Source organism: Chenopodium quinoa, unplaced genomic scaffold (assembly GCF_001683475.1).
Source record: "Chenopodium quinoa cultivar QQ74 unplaced genomic scaffold, ASM168347v1, whole genome shotgun sequence".
NCBI lineage: Eukaryota > Viridiplantae > Streptophyta > Magnoliopsida > Caryophyllales > Amaranthaceae > Chenopodium > Chenopodium quinoa.
In genome coordinates, this window is record NW_018742966.1 from 1100726 (window position 1) to 1126202 (window position 25477).

The 25477-nt window shown below is 34.3% G+C and overlaps 2 protein-coding genes across 3 annotated transcripts; both read left to right on the plus strand.

Annotated features, from left to right (window-relative positions):
* Window positions 1–6474: 6474 nt before the first annotated feature.
* On the plus strand, window positions 6475–11767 carry LOC110728998 (type I inositol polyphosphate 5-phosphatase 4-like). 2 transcript variants are annotated; one of them, XM_021908692.1, is made up of 14 exons: window positions 6475–7328; window positions 7451–7538; window positions 7941–8009; window positions 8174–8261; window positions 8361–8465; window positions 8562–9180; window positions 9286–9479; window positions 9596–9704; window positions 9808–9956; window positions 10130–10406; window positions 10484–10553; window positions 10897–10973; window positions 11072–11219; window positions 11315–11767. In XM_021908692.1, exons 1-10 carry the CDS (start codon window positions 7299–7301, stop codon window positions 10260–10262), a joined length of 1584 nt encoding a protein of 527 aa, XP_021764384.1. In that variant the 5' UTR covers window positions 6475–7298; the 3' UTR covers window positions 10263–10406; window positions 10484–10553; window positions 10897–10973; window positions 11072–11219; window positions 11315–11767. The 2 variants fall into 2 exon arrangements, with proteins under 2 accessions (XP_021764384.1, XP_021764383.1); XM_021908691.1 differs by having other exon boundaries at window positions 10150–10406; window positions 11315–11764.
* Window positions 11768–21763: 9996 nt separating this feature from the next.
* On the plus strand, window positions 21764–24169 carry LOC110729046 (coiled-coil domain-containing protein 186-like). Its single transcript, XM_021908749.1, has 3 exons — window positions 21764–22129; window positions 22280–23598; window positions 23896–24169. The coding sequence occupies exons 1-3, from the start codon at window positions 21764–21766 to the stop codon at window positions 24167–24169; spliced, it is 1959 nt and encodes a 652-aa protein (XP_021764441.1).
* Window positions 24170–25477: the final 1308 nt, after the last annotated feature.

Genomic DNA, 25477 nt, shown 5'->3' on the forward strand with positions numbered 1-25477 from the left:
TTACAAACAATATTATATGACCCCGAGATGTATCCCTTAAAATATCAAGACTTTTATGCACCGGGCCCCTAAACCTTCAAAATTTCTCAAAAAGCGTGGATATAACCTTCAAATTTAGAAATTTTTTGACTTTTTTCGCCCGAAAATAAAAATTGGCGAAATGTTAACCATGGATCTTAATATCCTCCGGTAGTCCAATTGAGTGGGTGGAATACCCTCTGGTAGTCAAATTTGCCTTTAAACGGCCAATTTATCGGTTTACAACTTACACCGATTTCATTAACTCAAGCTTACCACTTACATTTGTGACAACAAATAGTGATCATATATGGTTCCAAACGAAATTATATGACCCTGAGAGGTATTCCCTAGAATCTCAAAGCTTTTCGATGCCGGGCCTCGAAACCTCCAAAATTTCTCAAAAAGCGTGAATATTAGCCTTTATTTTTTGGTATTTTTTGACTTTTTCGCCCGGAAATAATAATTCCCGAAATTTTTACCATGGTCCATACTACCCTTCGGGATTCCAATTGGGTGGGTGGAACCATCCAATTTGCCTTTAAACTGCTTATTTACAGGTTTATAACTTGCATCGATTTCATTAAATCAAGCCTACCACGAACATTTATGACAACATATAATGATCATATATGGTTCCAAACGTCTTTATATGACCCCGGGATGTATTCCTTAAAATCTCAAGACTTTTTAACACCGTACATGAAACCTCCAAAATTTCTCAAAAATCGTGGATATTAGCCTTCAATTTTGGAAATTTTAGACTTTTTTTCCGCCCGGAAATAAAAATAGCCGAAATTCTTACCATGGTCCCTAATACCCTCCGGTAGTCCAATTGAGTGGGTTGAACTATCCAATTTGTCTTTTAACAGTCAATTTACCGGTTTACAACTTGCACCGATTTCATTAAATCAAGCCTGCCACGAACATTTATGACAGCATATAGGTCATGTTTGGTAAATGGCTTTTTGGTGGATTTTTGGTTAGCTTTTGGCTTTTGGCCTTTTTATGTGGTCAAACAGCCAAAAAATGTGTTTAGTAATTGGCTTTTTAGCCAGTGAAAAAGCTGGCTTTTAAGCCAAAATGAAAAAGCTGCTTTGAGTAGCTTTTTTGTTGGCTTTTGGCTTGTTGGCCCACAAATTATCTAATAAACAGCCAACTACCAACAATTAATTTACCAAACACTTTTATAAACAGCCAGCTTTAACAGTCAATTTCAAAAGCCATTATAAACAGCCAAACATATCAGCTGGTCAAACAAGCCAAGTGAACCACCCAACAGCCAACCGCCAACAGCCACTTGCCAAACAAGGCCATAATGAACATAAATGGTTCCAATCATAATGATTATATGGCCCCGAGATGCATCTCCTAGAATAAGACTTTTCGACACCGGACCCCGAATCCTCCAAAATTTCTCAAAAATCGTAGATATTAGCCTTCAATTTTGAAAATTTTGACTTTTTTCACCCGACAATAAAAATTGCCGAAACTTTTACAATGATCCCTAATACCCTCCGAGAGTCCAATTTGGTGGATGGAAATATCCGATTTGTCTTTAAACGGTCAATTTACCGGTTTATAATTTGCACCGATTTCATTAACTCAAGCCTACTACGAACAATTACGACAACATATAAGGATCATATATGGTTCCAAACGGTATTATATGACCCCGAGATGTATCCCCTAAAATATCAAGACTTTTCTGCATCGGGGCCCTAAACCTTCAAAATTTCTCAAAAAGCGTGGATATTAATCTTCAATTTTGGAATTTTTTGACTTTTTTCGCCCGAAAATAAAAATTGGCGAAATGTTAACCATGGTGCTTAATACCCTCCGGTAGTCCAATTGGGTGGGTGGAATACCCTCCGGTAGTCCAATTTGCCTTTAAAAGGCCAATTTATCGGTTTACAACTTATACCGATTTCATTAACTCAAGCTTACCACTTACATTTGTGACAACAAATAGTGATCATATATGGTTCCAAATGTGAAGAGCCTACCACCTATAAGCAAGCTATGATGAGTCAAGACTCCGAAAAATGGCATGAAGCCATGAAATCCGAGATGGAATCCATGTCTGAACCCGACCCAAAGCCGATCCGTTTACCCGAATTGACAGCTCTATACCAAAGTTCTATCATTTGCTCATTTAAAGGATTAGCTAAGCAGCCTAAGATACTGTTGCAATGTAAATATAGCAAAAAAGGCTAACCTTACCCATTAATTAAGTATTCCATAAAAAAAATAGAATCAATGTATGTATTTGTAACATTATTTATACATTTAGAAATTATTATTTTCCTCTAAAAATGAACATATAAGTACACTTGAAAGACATATAAAAGTCAAAAGTCAACTGGAATTGATATATGATGTCCTTTTTAATGATCTTGTTGCTATTATTTGTCATGATATTTCAAGTTATTTGCTTCTATTTTAAGAAACAACTACTGATTAGAACCATGCAAAACATTATTTATTCTAAAATTGGAAGCAATTATCTCTTTTGGAAGATTATGGTCAAGTGTTAGGTGTCCTTTATGAGGAAGGAGGTGTTAAGGTAGGATGGCCGAATTCATTTAAGAAGAAAGCTAGCTATAGTAGGTCAACTTGGATGTGATATCTATCAAATTTGTGATTGTTAATCATGAAAAAGAATATTCATCAAGGTTGATTTCCTTTTTTTTTTTTTTTTTCTTTTTTAATGTAGGGGTTTAACAATCTAATATCTCATCTATAGACTATATATGTTACTAAAATGTTTGCTACTTCATCGTAAATTTTCAAACTACCCCATAATATATACTCCGCACATGCTAAAATATGTGTGCACTATTACGTATTAAGACATATACAAATGCATCAAGTAGGATTATATACAAGGTGAAACATGTATATAGTGTTTACAAATAATATTTAATATGGAGTACGAAATGAAGAGATGAGTATATACTTTAAGTCTTTAATTAATAACATGTCAGAAACGTAATATTTAACCTATGATAAAAACACGAATTGCGGACTTGGTTCATAATAAAGAGAGAAGTACAATGTATGCCATTGGGTTTAGTTTATGATGCTAAATTGGGACTAATTAGCTCAATGTTAATTGGCTTAATTTGAACTTTACTAGTTAATTGTGCTTGAGAGAATTCACAAGCTAAGACAAATACTTGATTGCTACAAACCTGGCCTAGAACAATGAAAAATTAGAGACCAAGTTAGAGAATCAACACAGTCCCCCCCCCCCCCCACATGCAGCATGTGTTTTACAATTAGTCAAATTAATTAGTGAGCTTAGTCCAAGAAATCACTTTGTTTTCCTTAATTATACAATTAATCTCTCCTTAATTAATAGATTACCAATAACATCAACGTACATTAGACTACATAACCATATGTTCATTTGCGGGGCCCACATGGGATTTGGTACTTTCAAAGGTTATTTGTTTAGCTATTGCTTAATCCAAGATCTAAACTTGCTTTAGTATGATAATTAAAGTGCAAAAGAATACTTTATTAATAGTGCACGAAATTCTATGAGATCGTGTTATATGGGGTTGATCTGTATAGGGGAGTCTAGCTAGGTCTAAGTAAAAATGCTTTTATGGGCTAATAAGATCCTACATAGATGTAATTAAATAAATACGTTGCATGTTCATATGAGTGTACTATATACTAATCCATGCATAATTACTTTATATAGTCTATAAGATTAGACGTGAGTTAGCTAAATCTCTTTAAAAGAAAGCCAAAATCTTGATATGGGGAGATCTGCCTATAATATGCTAGACACTAGTCTAAATTTGAGTCAAAAAGTGGTTCAAAAATATGCTAAACATTCTAATTACTAGAGCATATTTTGTTCTTGTGTAAAGTAACAATTGAGAGGTTTTAGGATAGGCATGACCACTAAAGTTGGAACCCATGAAAAATTCCATGAATCTACTTCATCCAATGCAAAAGTATGGGTTTGGATTGGTTCTAGATGGGACGGTTATTATAATCTCGAATGAGGTATAATTGAGCTGAAGTTTTAGATGTCTTGTGTACCTTATAGATTATAACGTTATATACTGATCCTATCTATTCAAGCATATATTGATGTGTATACTATAAGCATATGCCTATTTCTAGGAATACTCGGGGGTACGTAAAAATAAATTTGCATATGAAGTTTAGGTTTGGGTTTAAAACATTCTCAAAGTCCAACCCCCACCCAAAATATGAGTAGAAGAGAAGAGTGTTTATTGCTCTAGATATAAGGCAAAGTACAAAAAGTAGATGTGGCTGTTAGCACTTCCAAAAGGCAAACATTCAATTCTATTGGAGTTTGACATTAATTTCAAGGGGAAAATTGGAAATGGGTACTGTTTTTATCTTGATTACTGAACTGATGAAACGCAGAATTAGAGAAATTGCATTTACAATGAGTTCTAGCTTCCTGGTTCAAGATCTTAGGAAATAGTGAACTTGAACAATGGTGATGATTTTCTATGATGTGGGTGCATAGTTCATCTTGAAAAAATGGCAAGATTAAAAAAATCACTTGAAAAGATTGATCATGCTATATGGAGGATGATAAGCTATATATATATTATTACGGACAAGTGTACGACTTAGATACATTATCAAATAAAGTTCCTATCATTCAAATTTAGTTAAATAGAACGCAACCTTTAATGATCCGAATGAAGTTTATGAAATTTGCCCTATGCTTAAAAAAAATATGATTTGAATTTGCTCTCTGAATTTTATTTTCCTATAATTACACAATGTGCAAGTAAATTAGAGTCTTGATTTTCAGCAGAAAAGTCTGTAACAAAAGTTCACTGGTAGCAAACTCAACCTGCTGTAAGCTTTTATTAAAGTGGTATTAAATTGATGAACTTGAAGCTATTTGTCTTAACTAAACTTGGCATGTTTCAAGAATTGGGTAACAAACAATTAATTACGACAACAGCTGCTTCATAAAATCTTGGCTGAAATTGTCAAAAGTTGTACTTCTACTAGCAGTTAATAATCTCATTTACTGTCTCATCAAAATTTATAAGGGTTTTCTGAATTTCAATTAATTTCACCCAAAATTAATAGTTTATACCATCATTATTTTTCTTACGTATAATATAACTCGTGAAATATAATGTTTTATAATTGAATTTTTAACGTTACTTGAATTAAAGAATGTAACGTCCTTAGTTATTAGAGGTTGAGATAATACAAATAAATTAAGGAAGAGACCTACGGGGACATTATAATCCGAACTCTAGTCGATAATTTATAACTGTTGTTGTTATGATCAGGAGGATCAGGATGAAGAATAAGACAATGCCAGGGTGTTTGATCTAACCTGGAGTAGGAGTAGGAGTACCCTGTACCCAGCTGCGCAAGGTGAGTACTATAATGGCAATGGGATAGGTTGCAAAGGTTGGGCAGGTGAAAATTTGGTAGATAGATTACCAGTATACTTATCCAAATCTGTGATAATTAAACTATCATTAATTTTGTCTAAAGCAATTGTTAGTAGTTGATTACTCAAATTGATTGTTAATTAATTTTATTGGTAGGTTTTTATTTGAGAATGTGTACATTTGTAATGTTGGACCTTTGTGTCCTCCTTTGGTATAAATAGTTTGATGGAAGAAGTTTATTTAATGGTTTGTGCATGTTTAAGATTGACATTTCAAATGGACACAAAATTATATATGAGTTTCATCTCGACTGTTTTGAATTAAAAAGTTACGGTTGTAAATCATCTTAGTCACCACTATGGAGTGATATATTTTGATTTGTATCATACAAATCCAAAACTTCTGCTTACCACATTACATTTAAATAAATCTCAAAGCTAATGGCCGCCGTGCTATTTATATTGTACCGTTTTTATCGTACCATTTATACGTATACCTTTTTCAAGTATAAAATATAACATTTAGCAATAAGTCTATAACATGGACAATTGAACATGATCATCGTAAAGCGGCAATAATAACAAGTCATGGAGCATAATTTATTTTAAACATTATATATTTATCATATTTTTAAAAATGTTTTTTTTTTATCTATTTATTTTTTTTCTCCTCAAAGAAAAATGTATTTTTTTACCAAGTTCTTCGTATTAACTTTAATGAGTAATACAAAATCTTTGATACTCCGTAGTATATATGTTAAATGATACGGAGTATCTGTACTCCATATGATGCAACACAATAATTACTTTATTTTTTCTTAATTTGAATGGACGTATGTGCAACAATGCAATATATGATATGTTACTATAAATATCACTCCAATACTGGAAATAATCATAATTGCTTACATATTCTTGTACATAATCCGATGGTAACATAAGGTACAATATACAATCATGTAGATTTCACATACATACACCCAAAAAATAAATACTCTGTATATATACAATTGGACTGTATTTCTATGAGGCGGCATGAAATAAAACCCGAGTGTATAATAGACACGTTATGTCGTTGGGGCCTAAAATCAGAGTAAAAAAAGCCTAGAGTGGAATCTGAGTCTCTCTAAACTCTCTACCCCCTCTCTTCTCCTCTTCAACTGCAGCACTTTATTCTCTCTCCAAAAATTCGATACTTTGCCTTACTCATAACCAGCATAAGAAGAGGAGAGATTACACCCTGCCCTTCTCTTTCTTTATGTTCCCCACATTGTCTTGTTCTTCTTCTCTCAGAATCTCATTGTCATAAATCATAATTCATAATTCATAATACTATTATATACTTCTTACTTCATTATTTACTGTCTCAATCCCTCTCTTTCCTCTCTTCATTTGTCTCTTGCTATGTTTCTTCTCTTTTGGCTTCCTCTGTTTTTTCCCCTGTTTTCCCCCCCTTTTTTCTCTTCACTTCAAATTAGATTCAATGACTTCTGTTTTAACCAAATTCCTAACTGGGTTTTCTTTCTTTGACCTCCTTGTTTAAAACCCAGAAACCAATTTGATTTTGAACCTGTATTCTCTTTGTTAGCCTTGATTTCTTTCTCGTCATTTAAGGGGAAAAAAAATAAATACAACAAAAAGATTTAAATTTTTTTTCCCTTTTTCTTTGTCACTTTTCTTGTAAAGATCTAAGAGTGTAACCTTGATTCTTTTCATCAATCTATTATTGGGAATATTGCACATTTTCTAATTTCTTCTCATTTTCTAACAAATTTGTTGCACAAATAATTTCGATTTTAAGTACCCTAGAAAAAAAAATATAAGGGTGTGGGAAGTGTTCTTCCTATATGAAGTACTGAAAACAATGACTGATGGAAGCTCCAAAAAAACCAAGGTTTGTGTGTGTTTGTATAAGAAATGCTCATAAATTTTCCCTCTTTCATTGTGAAAATAGATTTATGAATTTTATTAATTAAATGTTTGTTTTTTTTTTTTTAAATTTCTGCAAAAATACAGCTTTCATGGCCCAAGACATTGGTAAAGAAATGGTTGAATATCAAGAGTAAAGCTGAAGAATTTCATGCGGATGATGTCTTCAATGAAGGTAAATTTTTACCCCATTTCTTGTTCAATTAAACCCCCAAGAACCATTATTTGTGCTGAACCACCCTTTTTACTAGGGTAAATTTCTGTATAATTTGATGTTTTTAACATTCTTGTAGACTGTGCAATTTCATCCTTATGCAGTAATTTCATCCTTATGCAGTAATTTCTGAATCAAAAACTGTTTTATTCAATTATTTTTCTGGTTGTATTGTGTCATGTATGAGCTCATATTTGACAGTTAAAGATCCCTAGTTAAGTCCCACCATTTTCCCTTTACAAATGCTCTTTTTCCCTCTCTTTGGGGCTAAGAAATTGGGTTGTTTGATTTCAGAAGTTGAGTGCAAGAATACTATTGCTTTTTAGTACCCTTTTTTTTTATGGGTTATGATTCTTTTTTCAGGTTGTGATGAAGATTGGAGAAGCAATTACAGGGAGAGAGAGGCATGCACTCTAAAGAAAAGCAAAACAGGTTCAGTATCAATGACATTATATTGCTTTTTGGACCACCCTACTCTTTGAATTTCCAAATTTATTCCTATTTTCCAAGAATTACTTTTTCTATTCAAACTTATGCTTTAATCTCATAATTATTGATCTTGTTCTTATGCTTTTTGTAAATCCTTGTTTTATCAGAAAGATCATATAGGAGAAGTTCTGACCGTGCTCGGCGAATTAAGGTTGAATTAGATAAATCTCAAGTTACTGATGTAGAAAATTATAGGTTAGACACCAAATTTCCACCAAAATGATGGTATCAGTTTTAATTTTTGCATTTTTGAGAATTTGTGTTCATTTTTCTTCATTTTTGGTATGGATGTAGGATATTTGTAGCCACATGGAATGTGGCAGGAAAATCTCCACCTAACCATTTGAATCTTGAAGATTGGCTTCACACATCACCTCCTGCTGACATTTATGTTCTTGGGTGTGTTTTTCATCTTCAAACTTCATATTGAGTTCCTTAAATATTTGCATTTTCTTGTATGTATAAGCCCTTATTGCTTTTTATTTGGATTCTTAGTTTTCAGGAAATTGTTCCTCTGAATGCTGGTAATGTTTTGGGTACAGAAGATAATGGTCCTGCTAAAAAGTGGCTATCATTAATTAGGACAACTTTAAACAGTCTTCCTGGTTCAAGTGGTTTCTATCAAACACCTTCTCCAATCCCTGATCCTATTGTAGAGTTAGAAGCCGATTTTGAGGGATCATCAAGGCAAAAGGCCTCCTCATTTTTCCACAGGAGATCATTTCAGTCACTGAGCCGGAGCATGAGGGTGGACAATGATATGTTGGAGCCCCAACCACGGCTTGATAGAAGATTCAGCGTTTGTGACCGGGTTATGTCAGGACACAGGGCTAGTGATTATGATCCTAATTACAGATATTGTTCCTCAGATGAAGAAAACAACAATGAATCACCTGTTGTTCCACATTGCTCACCTATGTCCTATTACAATGGATCTAACCCTGGGGAGGACTCTGAAAGACAAAGAGGTCAGTCTAGATACTGTTTGGTTGCAAGCAAGCAAATGGTGGGAGTATTTCTCACTGTTTGGGTAAGAAGTGATCTAAGAGATGATGTTCGAAATATGAAAGTATCCTGTGTAGGAAGAGGATTAATGGGATATCTTGGAAACAAGGTACTAGAATGTATTTTTGTGAAAAGTATGCCTTTTATGCTTGAAAGGTGGTAGGATGAAGCAAGAACTCTACTGATGCTGGCACTTGGTTTATAATTTTTGCAGGGTTCAATTTCTATTAGCATGTCTTTGCACCAAACGAGCTTTTGCTTCGTCTGTACTCATCTGACTTCAGGGCAAAAGGAGGGCGATGAGCTAAGAAGAAACTCTGATGTCATGGAGATACTTCGGAAGACTAGATTTCCTCGAGTTCCTGGCATGGGAGATGAGCATTCCCCTCAGCACATTATGGACCATGAGTGAGACCTCTTCTCAAGTCTATTACTTATGTATTACTTCTTATTTGGTAGCTTTGGTAAATAGCAGCTCATTGAGTCATTGGCCAACTTGTGATGTGTGTTAAATTTCATTGCAGTCGAGTCATTTGGCTGGGGGATTTAAATTACCGAATTGCACTATCCTACCGAACTGCCAAGGCTCTTGTTGAGATGAGAAACTGGAAAGCCCTGCTGCAGAAGGACCAGGCATGTTTCTGAATTACAAAGCATCTGGTTTTATCAGAGATTATTTTCTACATATGCAGAATAATACTTGGTCTAAATATTAAAGTGTTTGTGTTTTATGCAGTTGCGCATTGAACAGAGACAGGGTCACGTTTTTGAGGGATGGAATGAAGGAAAGATATACTTCCCTCCTACATACAAGTATTCCCATAATTCGGATAGATATGCAGGTGCTGATACTCATCAAAAAGAGAAACGAAGAACTCCTGCATGGTAAATCTAATGTATATTTTTCATATTGTATACTTTGCCTAATGATGTTGATATGTTTTGCACAAACCCAAATAACATTAAACAAGAATTATATTATAGAAGTCTTGTTAATTAATATTATGTCCAATATACATTTGGTGAGTAGACATGTGAGGATTATAACATCTGATTAGGCTGTTGATTGCCTGTGAAGGTGTGATCGTATCTTATGGTATGGGAAGGGCCTCCGTCAACTGTCCTATGTGCGTGGTGAATCAAGGTTCTCCGATCATAGGCCAGTTTACAGCGTTTTTTTGGCTGAGGTAGAGTCTCTCAGTCGAGGCAGAATCAGGAAAAGTATGAGCTGCTCCAGTGCCCGTATAGAAGTGGAAGAGCTATTGCCCCAAACACCTGGATACACAGGATTCAATTTCTATTAAAGGGATTGATATTTGAAAATCAAACAATCAGGTAATCTACTTTGCTCTTTTCTTTGAGGCATCTTAATATCACTTTCAAATTCTGAAAGTACCTGAACTTCTGTGCAGAAATACGTGTCGCAAACAATGATAAGGTTGTTCCATGAATAGGTGGACATTGCAAAAGAACCTTTGAAAGGTAGGTTACCAAAATAACAAAAGCATTACAATCACTTTGCAACAATCTTATCTTTGATTTTCCTGCTATACATCTGTTTCATCCTTCTGATGTTGCCAATCGCTTTACACTCCGTATCGAGTTTTCAACTTAGCAAATTTAGCATGACCCCATCGTTGTACGCACCCTTAGGAGGATACAAGCAAATTATAGTACTCATGTCTTTGAATTTAGTTGATCTTTTCCTCATTAATAGCATATTTGCACAATTTCCTTTTTTCCTCATATTTCACCCATAAGTCAAATTTGTGTCCAAATTTCTAAAGATAAGTAACATCTTTGTTTTGGTCCCCCTAATATGTAGGTAGTGGAACTGTTGCAATGGGTAATAAGTATAATGGTTGAAAGTGACATGTTACCATCTTCCTTCTCCCAAAAAAGGTTAGTTCTTTTACTCTTTCTGTTATTGCTGTTATTCTTCTTCTTGTGTATTTTTTCCCTTTGTCTAATTCTCTTTGTTCTCCCATAATTTTCTTCAGAAAATACAGGTACCCTTAACCTGTTATACTTTGGTGATTCCTTGTTACTAACCCCACAAGTCTGCAACTTGCCATTCTTTTCCACTGCCATTTAACCCTTGGCATATGCAGCTATGCACACAGTTTGAATCAAACAACAGCTGTAACGGTGAGTTAAACGACGAATTGGACTAATCTCTGCCAAATTTCACCCTTTTGTGTTAAAATTTAAGCTAACTTGTGAATCTACTTGATTTTATGCAGGGCAATGATGGCTCTATTCAAACTTGCCTACGAGCCACCACCGTCGTTTTGACACAGAATTACAATTCATTCTTGTAAAAACAAGTATAGAGAAGTGGATATGAGATGACAATAACTAGCAAGACTCAAGAAACGGTCCAACTGACATTTCATCACTTGTTAGTTGCTTAACTGTTAGTCAATTAGCCGGACTTTTACAATTTTAAGTGTAGAGTAGATCAAAGACGAACATAATTATTGTAGATTGTTGAATTGTATCATAAAAGTTCTGTATAAAACCATAGATCAGATTTTAGGAGATGGGGATGTGGGGTGACAATCATTTATTGGACAGAAATACAAAGTAAAAGAGCAAAGAAAAATAATTGGAAAATTTGATTGATCTATAAGCTACTTTTTACCCCCCTTATCCTTTTTCTTTTTCCAGTAGTTGTTCTGATTCTTCTTTTATCTACTACTGTTGATGATTTTACTGGCTAGTAGAAAAATACAAAAAGAAGTGATTTTTATGTTGTTTGTCTTCATATTCAATTATGCACAACTTTGCTGCTCCAATTTTCATGCTTTGAAATGTAAGTTAAAATTGATGAAGGTGAAAAAGAATCTACTTATTAAACACACATCATACTTCATGGCTATTGTCAGCTTCTTACAGAGATGTCATTATATGGAGCTATAAAGAGCATAAAAAGAACATAAAAAATAAGGTTTTATCTTCATTTTTAGGCAATTATGTGATGATTTTATTATCTTATTTTATTTTGTTATGTTCCATTTTTGAGAATTGACTTTCTAATCCAAAACTTTAGTTGGGACAATTTGAAAGCTAATTTTATACATGTACTTATGGTACAAATATGGATTTTAGACATGTTGAAATGCTTTCCCTTATTTTAATTACGTCAATCCAATTGTTTTTAGATTTTAACAATGTCATTAAGTTTAAGGTTTTCAAATATACCCTTTTGGGTGGTTGGTTTTAAATTTCATTGTTTTAAAAATGAAACCTACCAGCTATACTACCATGTCATGTGGGATAAAATCATGAAATACAATTACAATGAAGTAGTAGGTGTAATTGTTTGTTCTGTTATACTCATGTTCATAATTTTATAAATATGGAATATTACACAATAACACAATATTCATAGTCCATTACGAGCAATAGTTATTATAGCATATTCAACTCAGCTTATTTTTCTTTGTTTTAAATATAATAAGTTCAGATTAGTTCAACTTATTATATTTAAATTATACCTTTAATATTTTTCTAAAATGAAACTTTTAGCATTTGAGGTGAAAGATGAATATACTTATCTTTCATCAATAAAAGTGTTATTTTCTTTATCTTTAAAAAAAAAAAGAAATGAAGTATTGGATACACAAGTACTACTTAGAATTTGTGTTGGAAAATAGTGGTAGTAGGAAAATAGGAATGGTAAAATGAAGACAAAAAGAAGAAAAACACCCTTAAAGAATGGGGTTTTGTTCGAAGGACATGTCGCAGTCTCACTTGCTAATAGAATTCTGTGCACACTTTATCATTAGACATTAGATCATGTTGATTTGTATACGTGGCATTTCACAAGATATTTTTGTGGGTCCAAACATTCTTATTGGTCATTAGCTTGGCCAATTTTCCAGCTGGCACCTGTGCCCCACTCAGATATTGTCTACTTTTACTCCGTACATGTTGTAGACTTATACGGTACGAGTACTGTATTTGTTTTTTGGTTTTATGGATTTTCTACTCCACTAGATTTTGTTTATACAAATATATAAATCAAAACAATATTCATACTCCGTAATTTCTACAAACATCATATTCTCTTCATCTCTTTGACGTATATTAAGAAAAAAAATTATCTCAATTTAGTCAAATAAACATTTTTTTTGGTGTTCCACCCGATTCACCCTTTAGGCTAATTCGGATTCGGGGATCAGTGTCAAATAAACATTTAATTACTCTGTATAATCATTTACAATCTTATTCAACTATTGTCTTCGTATATTCTACAATCTTGTTAGTTAATTTATTTAATATTGTCTCCGTTCTTTAATGCTCTCTTGTATACGTTACCATACAATATTGTCCATGTTTTGTGGCACTATGTAATAGTGATTGATTGATTATTAACAACAAAGGAGTAGACTAATAGCCATTATAAGTGTATTAGTGTATATATTGAATGCTCAATTAAAATATAAAATGCTACATACAAGAATTTATGCATTCCTGTAATAATATGAGATAGTATATTATTCCGTACAATTTAGCCTATGCAGAGCTAAAGAGAGTTAAAGAGACAACGCAAAACAAATGAAGAATATAGAGTAAAGTAGGATATATGATAAGTGCAAATTCCAAAGGTAACCTGAATTTTGGTTAAGCCGACATAAAATGGACGTTGTTGAATGTTGATGGTAAAGGAGAATCTAACAAAGCCTGGTTTTGTTAGACCAGATGTGACTTGGACTCGTACTTGTCTTCTTTTTTTTTTTTTTTTTTTTTCTTTTTCTTTTTACTCGTTTTTTTAATGTGAAAATTATGAAAATTTTCTTTTTAAGAAATCCAGAATTTCTTTAGAATCTTCAGTGGCGGCCTTGATTTTGTTTAGTAATAGGATTATCCTTTTGCTTTCTACTAATCATTCATTTATGTGTCAAACTTACCCTTGTTAAAAAGGTGCAATTTTACTGATTCACCTTTTTATTGCTTTAAAGTCTAAACGTTCAAGTTGAACCGTTGTATAGTATATTAGTATGGAGTATGATGCTACGGAGAGTATTTATTGGAGTATGCTACATTACTCGTACGTATTAAGTATTTTAGCTTGAGCACATAATTACTATCCTAGGCCTGTAAAATTAAAGATTGTTAGGCTTAATTTTTGAATTCATTCATGGTCTTCAAAACACGACTTAAAGTATTCATACAAAGTATATTATACCTTATTCCCGTGTGAATAAAAGATTATACATAATATAAAAGTTGTTACGTTTATCTCTATGTGTACTGTATAAGAAAATGAATCATTTGCTAGATTCAATTTGTCGCATTTGATTAAATGAGATGAAAAAAATATGACGTAATAATAAAAATGAATTGCAATTTCTTTATGTTAACCAAATAAATTAAAGCAATTTAGTGATACAAGGGTAGTAATTAACTTTCTAACCAATGCAACCAACCAACGTACTACTCTATGCTGACTACTCAAAAAGTCGTAATTTTATACGAAATCTTTAAAGGTCCCTAAAAATGCAATAAATTTTAGATCAAAGTATTATTAGCTATTATTGAAACCATAAATTAAAGAACCCTAGAGGGCCTAGGCTCAAGTCACTCATTGTTATTGATCATTATTTGCCTCTACTAAAAAATACTCATGAATCATGATATATAGGGTAGAGTACTCGAATAAAACAATAACTTCATAGAATCACAAGGTGTAGTTGCCCCACTATGAACCTATTAATCATTGAGTGGTCCCTAAACCCTTGATTTGGTTTAATGATATAAAGATATGGCTTGATCATCATAATTAGCTTAATCATCCATTATTGTTCAATTGTGCTGCTTGAGAAATACAACACACTACCTGCTATATATGGAATAAAATACTATGCAATCTCGATCTTTGTATTTAGCCCCTAAATCCATATTTACTTTGGAGAAGAGTTGTTAAAAGAAATGTATGTATGTAATATAAGGTATTTAATGTACAAGTAAAGTTGTAATCTCCATAAATAGAAATAGAAACGAGACAATGTTTTAATGACGATTTTAAAAGTGACCTGGATAAATAATTAGTGAAATAATATGTGAATGTGTGATTGTTATTACGTTTTAGAGGTCATAATATATTTCACCTACTCACAATCAAAATATTAATATGTGAATGGTATTCAATTTTTGGATCGTGCTGATGTTATGCAACATACATGTATAGTAGGAGTCATCTTATTAATTAGTACGAGGGCTAATTAGCACTTACGCATACATAATTGCATATATGTGACCATTCACGTGGTAGGATCATTCACATCTCCCATTTTTATGCATTTATATGCACGTGATGATCACGTGAAATCATGGACCAGAAGGGGACTGTTCTACTCCTATACCATACCAGTTTTTAAGATTTTGTAAAATCAATGATGCAATATTTTTTATAGGAAAATCAATTATGCAAAAGTTATTTAATTAAATAATTCATTTAGTTATCTTTCTCATAGGGAAAGTAGTGGCCTAGTAGAGCGAGGACCAATGAAATGAGAAATTCTAAAGCTATAATAGCTTTAGGCCCTGTTCTTTAGAGCTGCTCTGCTCTACACTGCTCTGCTCTGCTCTGCACTGTTTTGCTCTGCTCTGTTGCAGTGTGTGAAAGTCTAGCCCTGCTCTGCACTACTCTGCTCAGAAGCTCAAAAGAACAGGGTCTAAATTTTGTTCATATCAAACTGTGTTTAGATGTTATGTCAGTTTATACCTTGACCTTGTTGGCTTAGCTTGTTGCCTAGGTTTGGTCTTGTGATTTGGTGCTTTGACATGTTTTCATAGTTCTAAAGTGATTTGGTGCTTTGACATGTTTTTATAGTTCCAAAACAACCTTTTATGGCCCGGGGAGATAGGCCACACATTTACTTCAACTTATGGGAGTATTTTCCAAATTTGGTTAGAAGAGAATAGATTATAGCCTTTAGTTGTAAACAATATATGTATGACCATTACTAGAGCTGTTAAAAGTTGACCTGATCTAAAATACCGACTCAAATCCGATTATTAACCGAACCACATGAACCCGAAAAAATGGTGACCCAAACTCGACCTGACCCGACATGAAACCAACCCTAAACCTGAGTTGACCCAAGTACGTGAGACCCGAACCCGAACATGAACTGACCTAGAGATGACCCGACCCGAATGTAACCCGTAAATTATTGACCTGAACCCAACTCGACTTGAACCGATATTGACCCAAACTCATTTTAACCCGTCAAAACCCGAATTTAACCCGACTTGTTACTAACCTGACCTAAATTCAACCCGACCCGTTCCTAACCCGATCCGAATTTAACCCAACCTATTACAAACCCGATCCAAAATCAACCCGACTTGTTATTAACCTAACCCAAATTCAACCTAACTTAGTATTGACCCGACCCAAATTTTACCAGACCTATTATTAACCCGACCAAAAAATTCAACCCGATCTGTTACGAACCCGACTCGAAATCAACACGTCTTGTTATTGACCAGACCTAAATTTAACCCAAATTGTTCCTGGCCCGACTTCAAATCACCTAAAATACAATTTAGACCACCTTATTATTGTTGATCAAAGCATTTTGTCTAGGGAGACCAAGTCGGTCCAGGTCAGCAAAAGAAAGGAGCATCATCCTCAAATTTAAGAGTTAAATATAGTATATATTTGTTGTATGGTCAAAGGAGATAATTATCTTCCTAAATTATAGACTATAGTTCCCTAGTATATTTCCATAAATATTATAATCAAAGGAAACAATTAGCTTGATAAAAATGATAATTATCTATTTACAATTAGTTGAACCCTAATATGACCTGACTTGGAAATGACCCGACCTGATTGTAACCTGCAAATTATTGACTTGAACATAACCCGACATGAATCCGAGAATGACCCGACTTGGAAATGACCCAACCTGATTATAATCTGCAAATTATTGACTTGAACCGAACCCGACTTGAACCCGAGAATGAACCGACTTGAAAATGAACCGACCTGATTATAACCCGCAAATTATTGACTTGAACCAAACCTGACTCAAACCCGAGAACGACCCGACCTGATTCTAACCCGCAAATTATTGACTTGAACCGAACCCGAATCGAGGACTCCAAAAGTACTCAAAAAGCGTGAATATAGCCTTCAATTTTTTAAATTTTTTGACTTTTTTCGCCCGAATATAAAAATTGCCGAAATGTTTACGATGGTCTCTATTATCCTTCGGGAGTCCAATTGGTTGGGTGGAAACATCCAATTTGCCTTTAAACGACCAATTTACCAGTTTACAACTTGCGCCGATTTCATTAACTCAAGCCTACCACATACATTTATGACAACACATAATGATCATATTGAAGGAGTTATGTCTTCGATAAGTGCAATTACTAGATATATCAAGGATCACTATTATGGAGATAATAAGTTCATTCTATAGGGTCGTCAATGTTTGGTGATAGATATGACAATTGATCTTTGGGCTAGATTAATTTCCCAAAGCCTTATAGAATGGATCCTACAAGGTCACACATAAGAGTATTGGGTTAAACAAGTTAGAGGCCCATTATTGGGCCTCATGAGTACATGACATAATTGGGCTTGGATAGTTAGAATAGTCTAATGGGTTTTGGACTTGACATGGTTTTATTTCTAGATATGATCTACAAATATAAACCATGCCTAGGGTTGCATGACACAACAATTGACATACAGTAAATTGTCACACAAGCAACCAAGCATCCCAAAACCCTAACTCTCTCTCTCTACTCGGCCCTTTCTCTCTCCTTTCTGTTCGTACGACCCTCCCTTGTGGGTGGCGCGTGTGGTGGTGCGTGGGTGGTGTTGTGGTGTGTTCGTGGCTCAAATCTCTGTTGAAGGTTGATTGAAGTGTTCAGTCACAACTAACTAGCATTAGTGGAGGTTTAATCCATGCTCGTGGACTAAGTAGAGGAATCACGCTTGGATTTCTTTATCTCCCATTGTTCTTTCTCGATCGCACGTGGAATCACGCTTCAAAGGTACGATTATATGTTCTTTATGTGTTATGCATTAGATCTTGGGATTAGGTACTGTATGAATATGATTCATGTTTATTTCCGCTGCGTAGTACCTATCTATAAACCCCTACACATATATGGTTCCAAACGGCATTATATAAACCCGAGATGTATCCCCTAAAATCTAAAGGCTTTTCGACACCGGGCTCCGAAACTACCAAAATTTCTCAAAAAGCGTGGATATTAGCCTTTTTTTGGGAATTTTCTTACTTTTTTCGCCCTGAAATAAAAATTGCCGAAATATTTACCATGGTCCCTAACACCCTCCGGGAGTCCAATTGGGTGGGTGGAACCATCCTTTTTGCATTTAAACAGCCAATTTACCGATTTACAACTTGCACCGATTTAATTAACTCAAGTCTACTACGAACATTTATGACAATATATAATGATCATATATGGTTCCAAATGGCATTATATGACCCCGAGATGTATCCCCTAAAATATCAAAACTTTTTGACACCGGGCCTCGAAACATCCCAAATTACTCAAAAAGCATGGATATTAGCCTTCAGTTTTGGAATTTTTTGACTTTTTTTTTCTCCCGTAAATAAAAATTGTCGAAATGTTTACCATGGTCTCTAATAACCTAAGGGAGTCCAATTGGGTACGTGGAACCATCCAATTTGCCTTTAAACGACCAATTTATCGATTTACAACTCTCACCGATTTCATTAATAAAAGCATACCACGAACATTTATGCTAGCATATATATAATGATCGTATATGGTTCCAAACGACATTATACGACCCTGAGATGTATCCCCTAAAATCTCAAGACTTTTCGACACCGGGCCACGAAACCTCCAAAATTTCTTAACAAGCGTGGATATTAGCCTTCAGTTTTGGAATTTTTGACTATTTTTGCCCGTAAGTAAAAATTGTCGAAATGTTTACCATGCTCTCTTATACCATACGGGAGTCTAATTGGGTTAATGGAACCATCCAATTTGCCTTTAAACAGCCAATTTATCGGTTTACAACTTGTACATATTTCATTAATTCAATTTTACCACAAACATTTATGCCAATATATAATGATCATATATGGTTTCATACAACATTATATCACCCCGAGATATATCCCCTAAAATCTCAAGGCTTTTCGACACCGGTCCCCGAAACATCCAAAATTTCTCAAAAAACGTTGATATTAGCCTTAATTTTTGGGATTTTTTTTTCGCTCGGGAATAAAAATTGCCCAAATGTTTACCATGGTCCCTAATATCCTAAGGGAGTTCGATTTGGTGGGTGGGACCATCCAATTTGCCTTTAAACGGCCAATTATCTGCTTACAACTTGCACCGATTTAATAAACTCAAGCCTAACACGAACATTTATGACAACATATAATAGACATAAATGGTTCCGACACTACGTGAAAAAACGCATTTGGCACCGGTTCAAACCCGGCCTAAGGCACCGGTTTGAACCCGTGCCTATGTGGGGGGTGCAAAATACCCCCCTTTTTGGCACCGGTTCAAAACCGGTGCCATAAACCGGTTTTGGCACCGGTTAACCGGTGCCTTAACTAATTCCGCGAAATAAATTTTTTGGGTGGAAGCTCTTTTAGGCACCGGCTAACCGGTGCCTTTTTGGTATTATTATTATTATTATTATTATTATTATTATTATTATTATTATTATTATTATTATTATTTTAACTTTTTTCTTGCAATAATAATAAAAATAATATACAAACAAGTTAACAAACATCAGAAATACGAACCAAAAAAAATGATAAAATACGGAGTCTTGATCAAAATTGTTATAACATCAAAACAATTGTAAATCACATTATATTCAAGTAAATTGTTATTGTACAATACAAAAAAAAATTAAAAAGTTACAATAAATTATAATGAAATTCAACTCAGAAATTGAAATTGTAAAACAATAAAAAAAAAAATTACAACATCAAAACAATATTCCAAAAAAAAAAGTCTTGAATCCTTGAATTGTAGCATGAATTAACACCTGCATCAATAATAACCCAGAAATTATTAAAACTCAAAAAAAAAAAAACAAGAAATATAGAAAACCCAGAAAACTCATGCATGCAAGAGAAAGAGAAAATCAATATAGAAAACCCAGAAAGCCGCACAAACATTGAATTAACCCAAAACTTTCGAAAATCAATTAACCCCAAAACTTTCGAAAATCAATTAATCTAGAAACTTTCGAAAATCAATTAACCAAGAGCAACAATTAACCCCAAAACTTTCAAAAATCAATTAATCCCAGAAATTTCAAAAAATCAATTAAGTGCAAATTTACAACAATCAAACCCAAAAAAATTAAGGCAATGAATTATAATTACACCAATAAATTTTGAACAATATTACAACAATCAAACCCAAAAAAATTAAGGCATATAACATAAATAATTAAACAAACTTGATTGACTTGACTACCTTAATATTTTGATGATTGACTTACGTAAAACAAACTCTGACTAATGATGTTTATGAGTCTTGGTTGAACAGAAAGATTCAGGTACACAAATACATGTTCCGGAGTAGGAACAACAGAGTTTGGAAGACTTGATGATGAATGCAAGCTTTCAAGATGTCCTCACAACTCTATATACTTAGTTACTCAGTGTACGAGCTTAAGAAACAAAAATGTTGGAAGGAATGGAAGGAATTAAGAAGAAACTCGAAGTTCCTGAAGGAACCTGAAGTTCCCGAAGGAACTTGACGATTGACTCAGAAAGTTTTAAACGAAAGTTTTAAAACGGTTTTCAAAACCCTTAATTTAAGGAAGTGATAAAAATCAGTTTTGAAAAAGATTTAAAAAGATTTTATAAATAAATAAATAATTCATTAATTTAAAAAGATAAGTTTTAAATTAATTAATTATTTATCTTTTAATTAATAAATAAATAATTATCTTTTTTATTAAATAATTATCTTTTTGAATAACTGATTTTTTTGACTTGGTAAATACTGGCTCCTAGTATTAAGGAGAACGTTGAACTTGGGAGTCAAGCTAAGGAAATCATGTTCCTAAATTTCCTCTGCCTACATCCCAACTTCTCAGTCAAATAGAACGTGGGATTAAGGGGGAAGTGGGAACTTGATGGAAGCTTGGTTTAACTCCTTATAAAAACAGATCAACGTTAAGTTTTGAAAGCGTGGAAAAACAATCTTAAGTATTCTGAGCATAGAGTTTCAAAGTGTTTAAAAGAGAAGTTCCTTCCATCCTTAGTCTCTTAAGTTCTTTAGGAAATACTTGTAATCATTGTGTAATTGGGTTTGGGTTGTGAGAGTTGTAAAGTGTGAGACTTGAGAGAGTTGTTTACACTGTACAAGTGATTCGGAGTAGAATCACAAATTGTGAGAAACTGTGATTGAGGGATCACAGTTGGGTAACTTGAGTTCCTCACGAAACTTGAGTCTAGGCAACGTATTAGTGATTGTAAATCATTTTTACAGAGTGAATTTATTCATTGCCTATATCAGTGTCTTTTCTCTTAGTAGTAGATTTTAATTCCGCAAAATTTACCATAGTCTACATACACTACAATTCACCCCCCCTTGTAGTATACATTGTTCTATCAGTTGGTATTAGAGCAAGGAACTCGGAAAAGCAGGAAGCCCTGTCGAGGCAAGTTCCTGGAGGAACAATGTCTAAGGACGAGAGACTAGCTGAAGGTTATTCTACACAAAGACCTCCACTCTTCAATGGGAAGTACTACGCCTATTGGAAAACAAGGATGGAGATGTTCATACAGTCTGAGAATTATCAAGTCTGGCGAGCTATCGAAGTAGGAGATTACGAGGTAACAAAGACCAATGCAGAAAACGAGGTAATTCCTAAACCTATTTCTGAATACGATAGAAGCGACTTTGAAAAGAAGGAGATTAATGTTACTGCTAAAAAACTCCTAGTTTGGGGATTAGGACCAGATGAGCATACCCGAGTCATGGGATGCAAAACTGCTAAAGAAATTTGGGATTTGCTAGAAATAACCCACGAAGGAACTCATGAAGTAAAACGTTCTAAAATAGATATACTACTTTCAAAATATGAACGTTTTGAAATGGGTTCAAAAGAAACTATTCAAGAAATGTTTACTCGTTTTAAAAATATTACTAATGAATTAGTTTCTCTTGGTAGAGTTATTCCTATGGATGAATAGGTACGCAAAATTCTAAGGAGTCTTCCTGAAGATGAACGGTGGAGATCCAAAGTGGCAGCTTTGCAGGAATCAAAGGACTTTACAACTTTTAACCTTGAACAACTTGCAGGTTCTTTGATAACTCATGAGCTTCACCTATCAAACAAAAGTCAAGAAAGCTCAAAGAGCCGAGGAATTGCTTTAAAAGTTGCCCAACAAAGTGAAGAGGATTCCGAATCTAGAGAGGAAGAAGCTGCTATGCTAGTCAGGAAGCTAAAAAAGTTGTACCGCAACAAAAGGTTTGGTGACCAAAAGAAAAGGAACTTCAAGAAAAACCAATATTCCAAGGAAACAGGAGGATGTCACAAATGTGGGAACACAGACCACTTCATCAAGGAATGCCCTCTCTGGGAATCAGAAAAAGGAAAAGGCAAAATGAAGGAACATGGAAAATCTTATACTCTTAACTTTTCAAAATCTGATTACAGGAAAGCCATGATAGCTTCGTGGGGAGACACAAGTTCCGAGGATGAAGAAGAATCCATTGAAGAAGAGACGAAAAACCTATGTTTGATGGCTAAACACGGTGAGTCTGCTAAAAAGTCAGAGGAGGTAAATCTGGAACCTAAATTTCTGAAATCCTTGTCAAAAGACAAATTAATTTCTTTGCTCATAGAAACATTGGATGAATATAAAGAAATATGTCTTAAACTTGGACAAAATGAAAAAGCTCTAGAAATCTATAAGGATCATATGAAATATTTGAATAGTTCAAGAACAGATGTTCAGGGAAGATTCTTTGATTTGCTAGATAGAAACACTATGCTTAAAGAAACACTGGAAAGAGTCAAAAATGAAAATATCATGTTAAATGTTGAATTGACTCAGTATAAATTGTTATGCACTAACATTGATTCTAATAGTGCTCTTCAATTTCCTTTAGTAACCTTTAATGATGATCTTGAAAATTTGAAAAAAGAATTGCAGGTTACTAAAGACAAAAATGAATCCCTTGAAAAGGATTTAGAAAGAGCTAGAAAAAACAAAAGTGCAATCCACATGGGAGTTCCAAGGTGGATATCCGAAGCTCAAACCAAAAGGACAGAGGGTTTGGGTTTCAACCACAAAAAGAAGAATAGTGGTAAAAAGAAAAAGTACGTGGAACTCCCTAGTGAGACTGTGTGTTCCTTCTGTGGCAAGTCAGGACACAAAGATACTGATTGCAAAAGAAAGGAACTTAAGTCCACTAAAAATATAGCTTATGTATGGCAAAAGAAAAATGAGTTTGCTGTATCAACAAAGGAACCCATGAAAGATGGGGTTCCTGAATCTAACCCTTAGTTTCTTTTGCAGGTCGTAGTGAGGGGGAACAACCAATGGTACCTCGATAGTGGTTGTTCCAAGCACATGACAGGAGATAAATCAAGATTTCTCTCACTGACGGCCTATACAGGAGGAACAGTGACCTTTGGTGATAACAAGAAAGGCAGCATTGTTGTCGTAGGAAAAGTTGGAAGGTCAAGTTCCCAAGCTATTGATAATGTTTTTTTAGTCGAGGGCCTCAAACACAGCTTATTAAGCATATCACAATTTTGTGATAAAGGAAACTCTGTAAGTTTTGATTCTGAAAAATGTAGCATCATTCAGAATGACACTGGGAAAGTTTTGCTGGAAGGAACTCGGAAAGGAAACACTTATATAGTGGATCTCAATACAGTTCCGAGGAACAACTTAACTTGCCTCAGTGTCATTGAGGATGATCCTTTACTGTGGCATAAACGTTTTGGTCATGCAAGTTTCTCTTTGATTGATAAGTTAAGAACAAGGAACTTGGTAGAGGGACTTCCTTCAATCAAGTTCCTATGTGACAAAATTTGTGACGCTTGTGTGAAAGGAAAGCAGGTCAGTTAATCCTTTAAATCCAAGAAGATGGTGAGTTCCACGAAACCCTTAGAGTTAATTCATATGGATTTATGTGGTCCTATGAGAATTCAAAGTAGAAGTGGAAAGAAGTACGTCTTAGTAATTGTTGATGATTATTCTAGATTTACATGGGTTATTTTTATGTCTAGTAAGGATGAGACTTTTGACGAGTTTGTTACATTTTCCAAGAGAATTCAAAAGTCCACAGGTCATCAACTGATACACCTTAGATCCGATCATGGCACTGAATTTGAGAATTTTAAATTTGATGATTTATGCAGGGAACAAGGCTTAAGTCATAATTTCTCAGCTCCAAGAACTCCACAGCAAAATGGAGTTGTGGAAAGGAAGAACAGAACCTTAGAAGACATGGATCGAACCATGTTAATAGCCAGCGATCTTCCAAGGAACTTCTGGGCAGAAGCCGTGAATACAGCCTGTTATATTATAAATCGTGTCATGCTAAGGCCTATATTAAATAAGACACCCTATGAACTGATGAAAGGCAGAAAACCGAACATATCTCATCTTAGAGAATTCGGTTGTAAATGTTTTGTGCATAATTATGGTAAAAGAAACATAGGGAAATTTGATGAAAGAAGTGATGAAGCCGTATTTCTTGGATATGCTACTAACAGTAAAGCGTATAGAGTTTACAATAAACGTACTATATGTGTTGAGGAAAGTGTGCATGTTATATTTGATGAAACTAATCCACTTCCATGTACACAGGAACATGAGGACTATGACTTTGAAATTGGTCTAGTACGTTCTCAAGAACAAGAAGAAGATGCAATAATTCCAAATAAGCAGCCAACTCGAGTAAATGAAAATCATGAAAATCCGGAGAAGGAACTCGACATACTGACTGAAGTTCCTTCGACAGAACAACCTCAGATTGAAGAACCTGCCGAGGAACCAATAACACAAGAGGAAATCACTGAAGAAGAAGAAACTGGCTCAGAAAATAAGAATAGTCGAGTTACTATCCAAACCTTCCAGCCCAAACCTTGGAAGCACCAAAAGTCACACCCACTGGACAAAATTATCAGTGACTTATGCAAAGGAACTCAGACTAGATCGCAAATGAGGAACTTATGTGCCTTCAATGCTTTTCTATCTACTTTAGAACCTCGCAACCATAAAGAAGCCTTAGAAGACCCTGACTGGATTATAGCCATGCAAGAGGAACTTAATGAATTCAAAAGAAATAAGGTATGGCATCTTGAACCTAAGCCACTAGATAAGGTCATAGGTTTAAAATGGGTCTTTCGAAACAAACTTGATGAATATGGT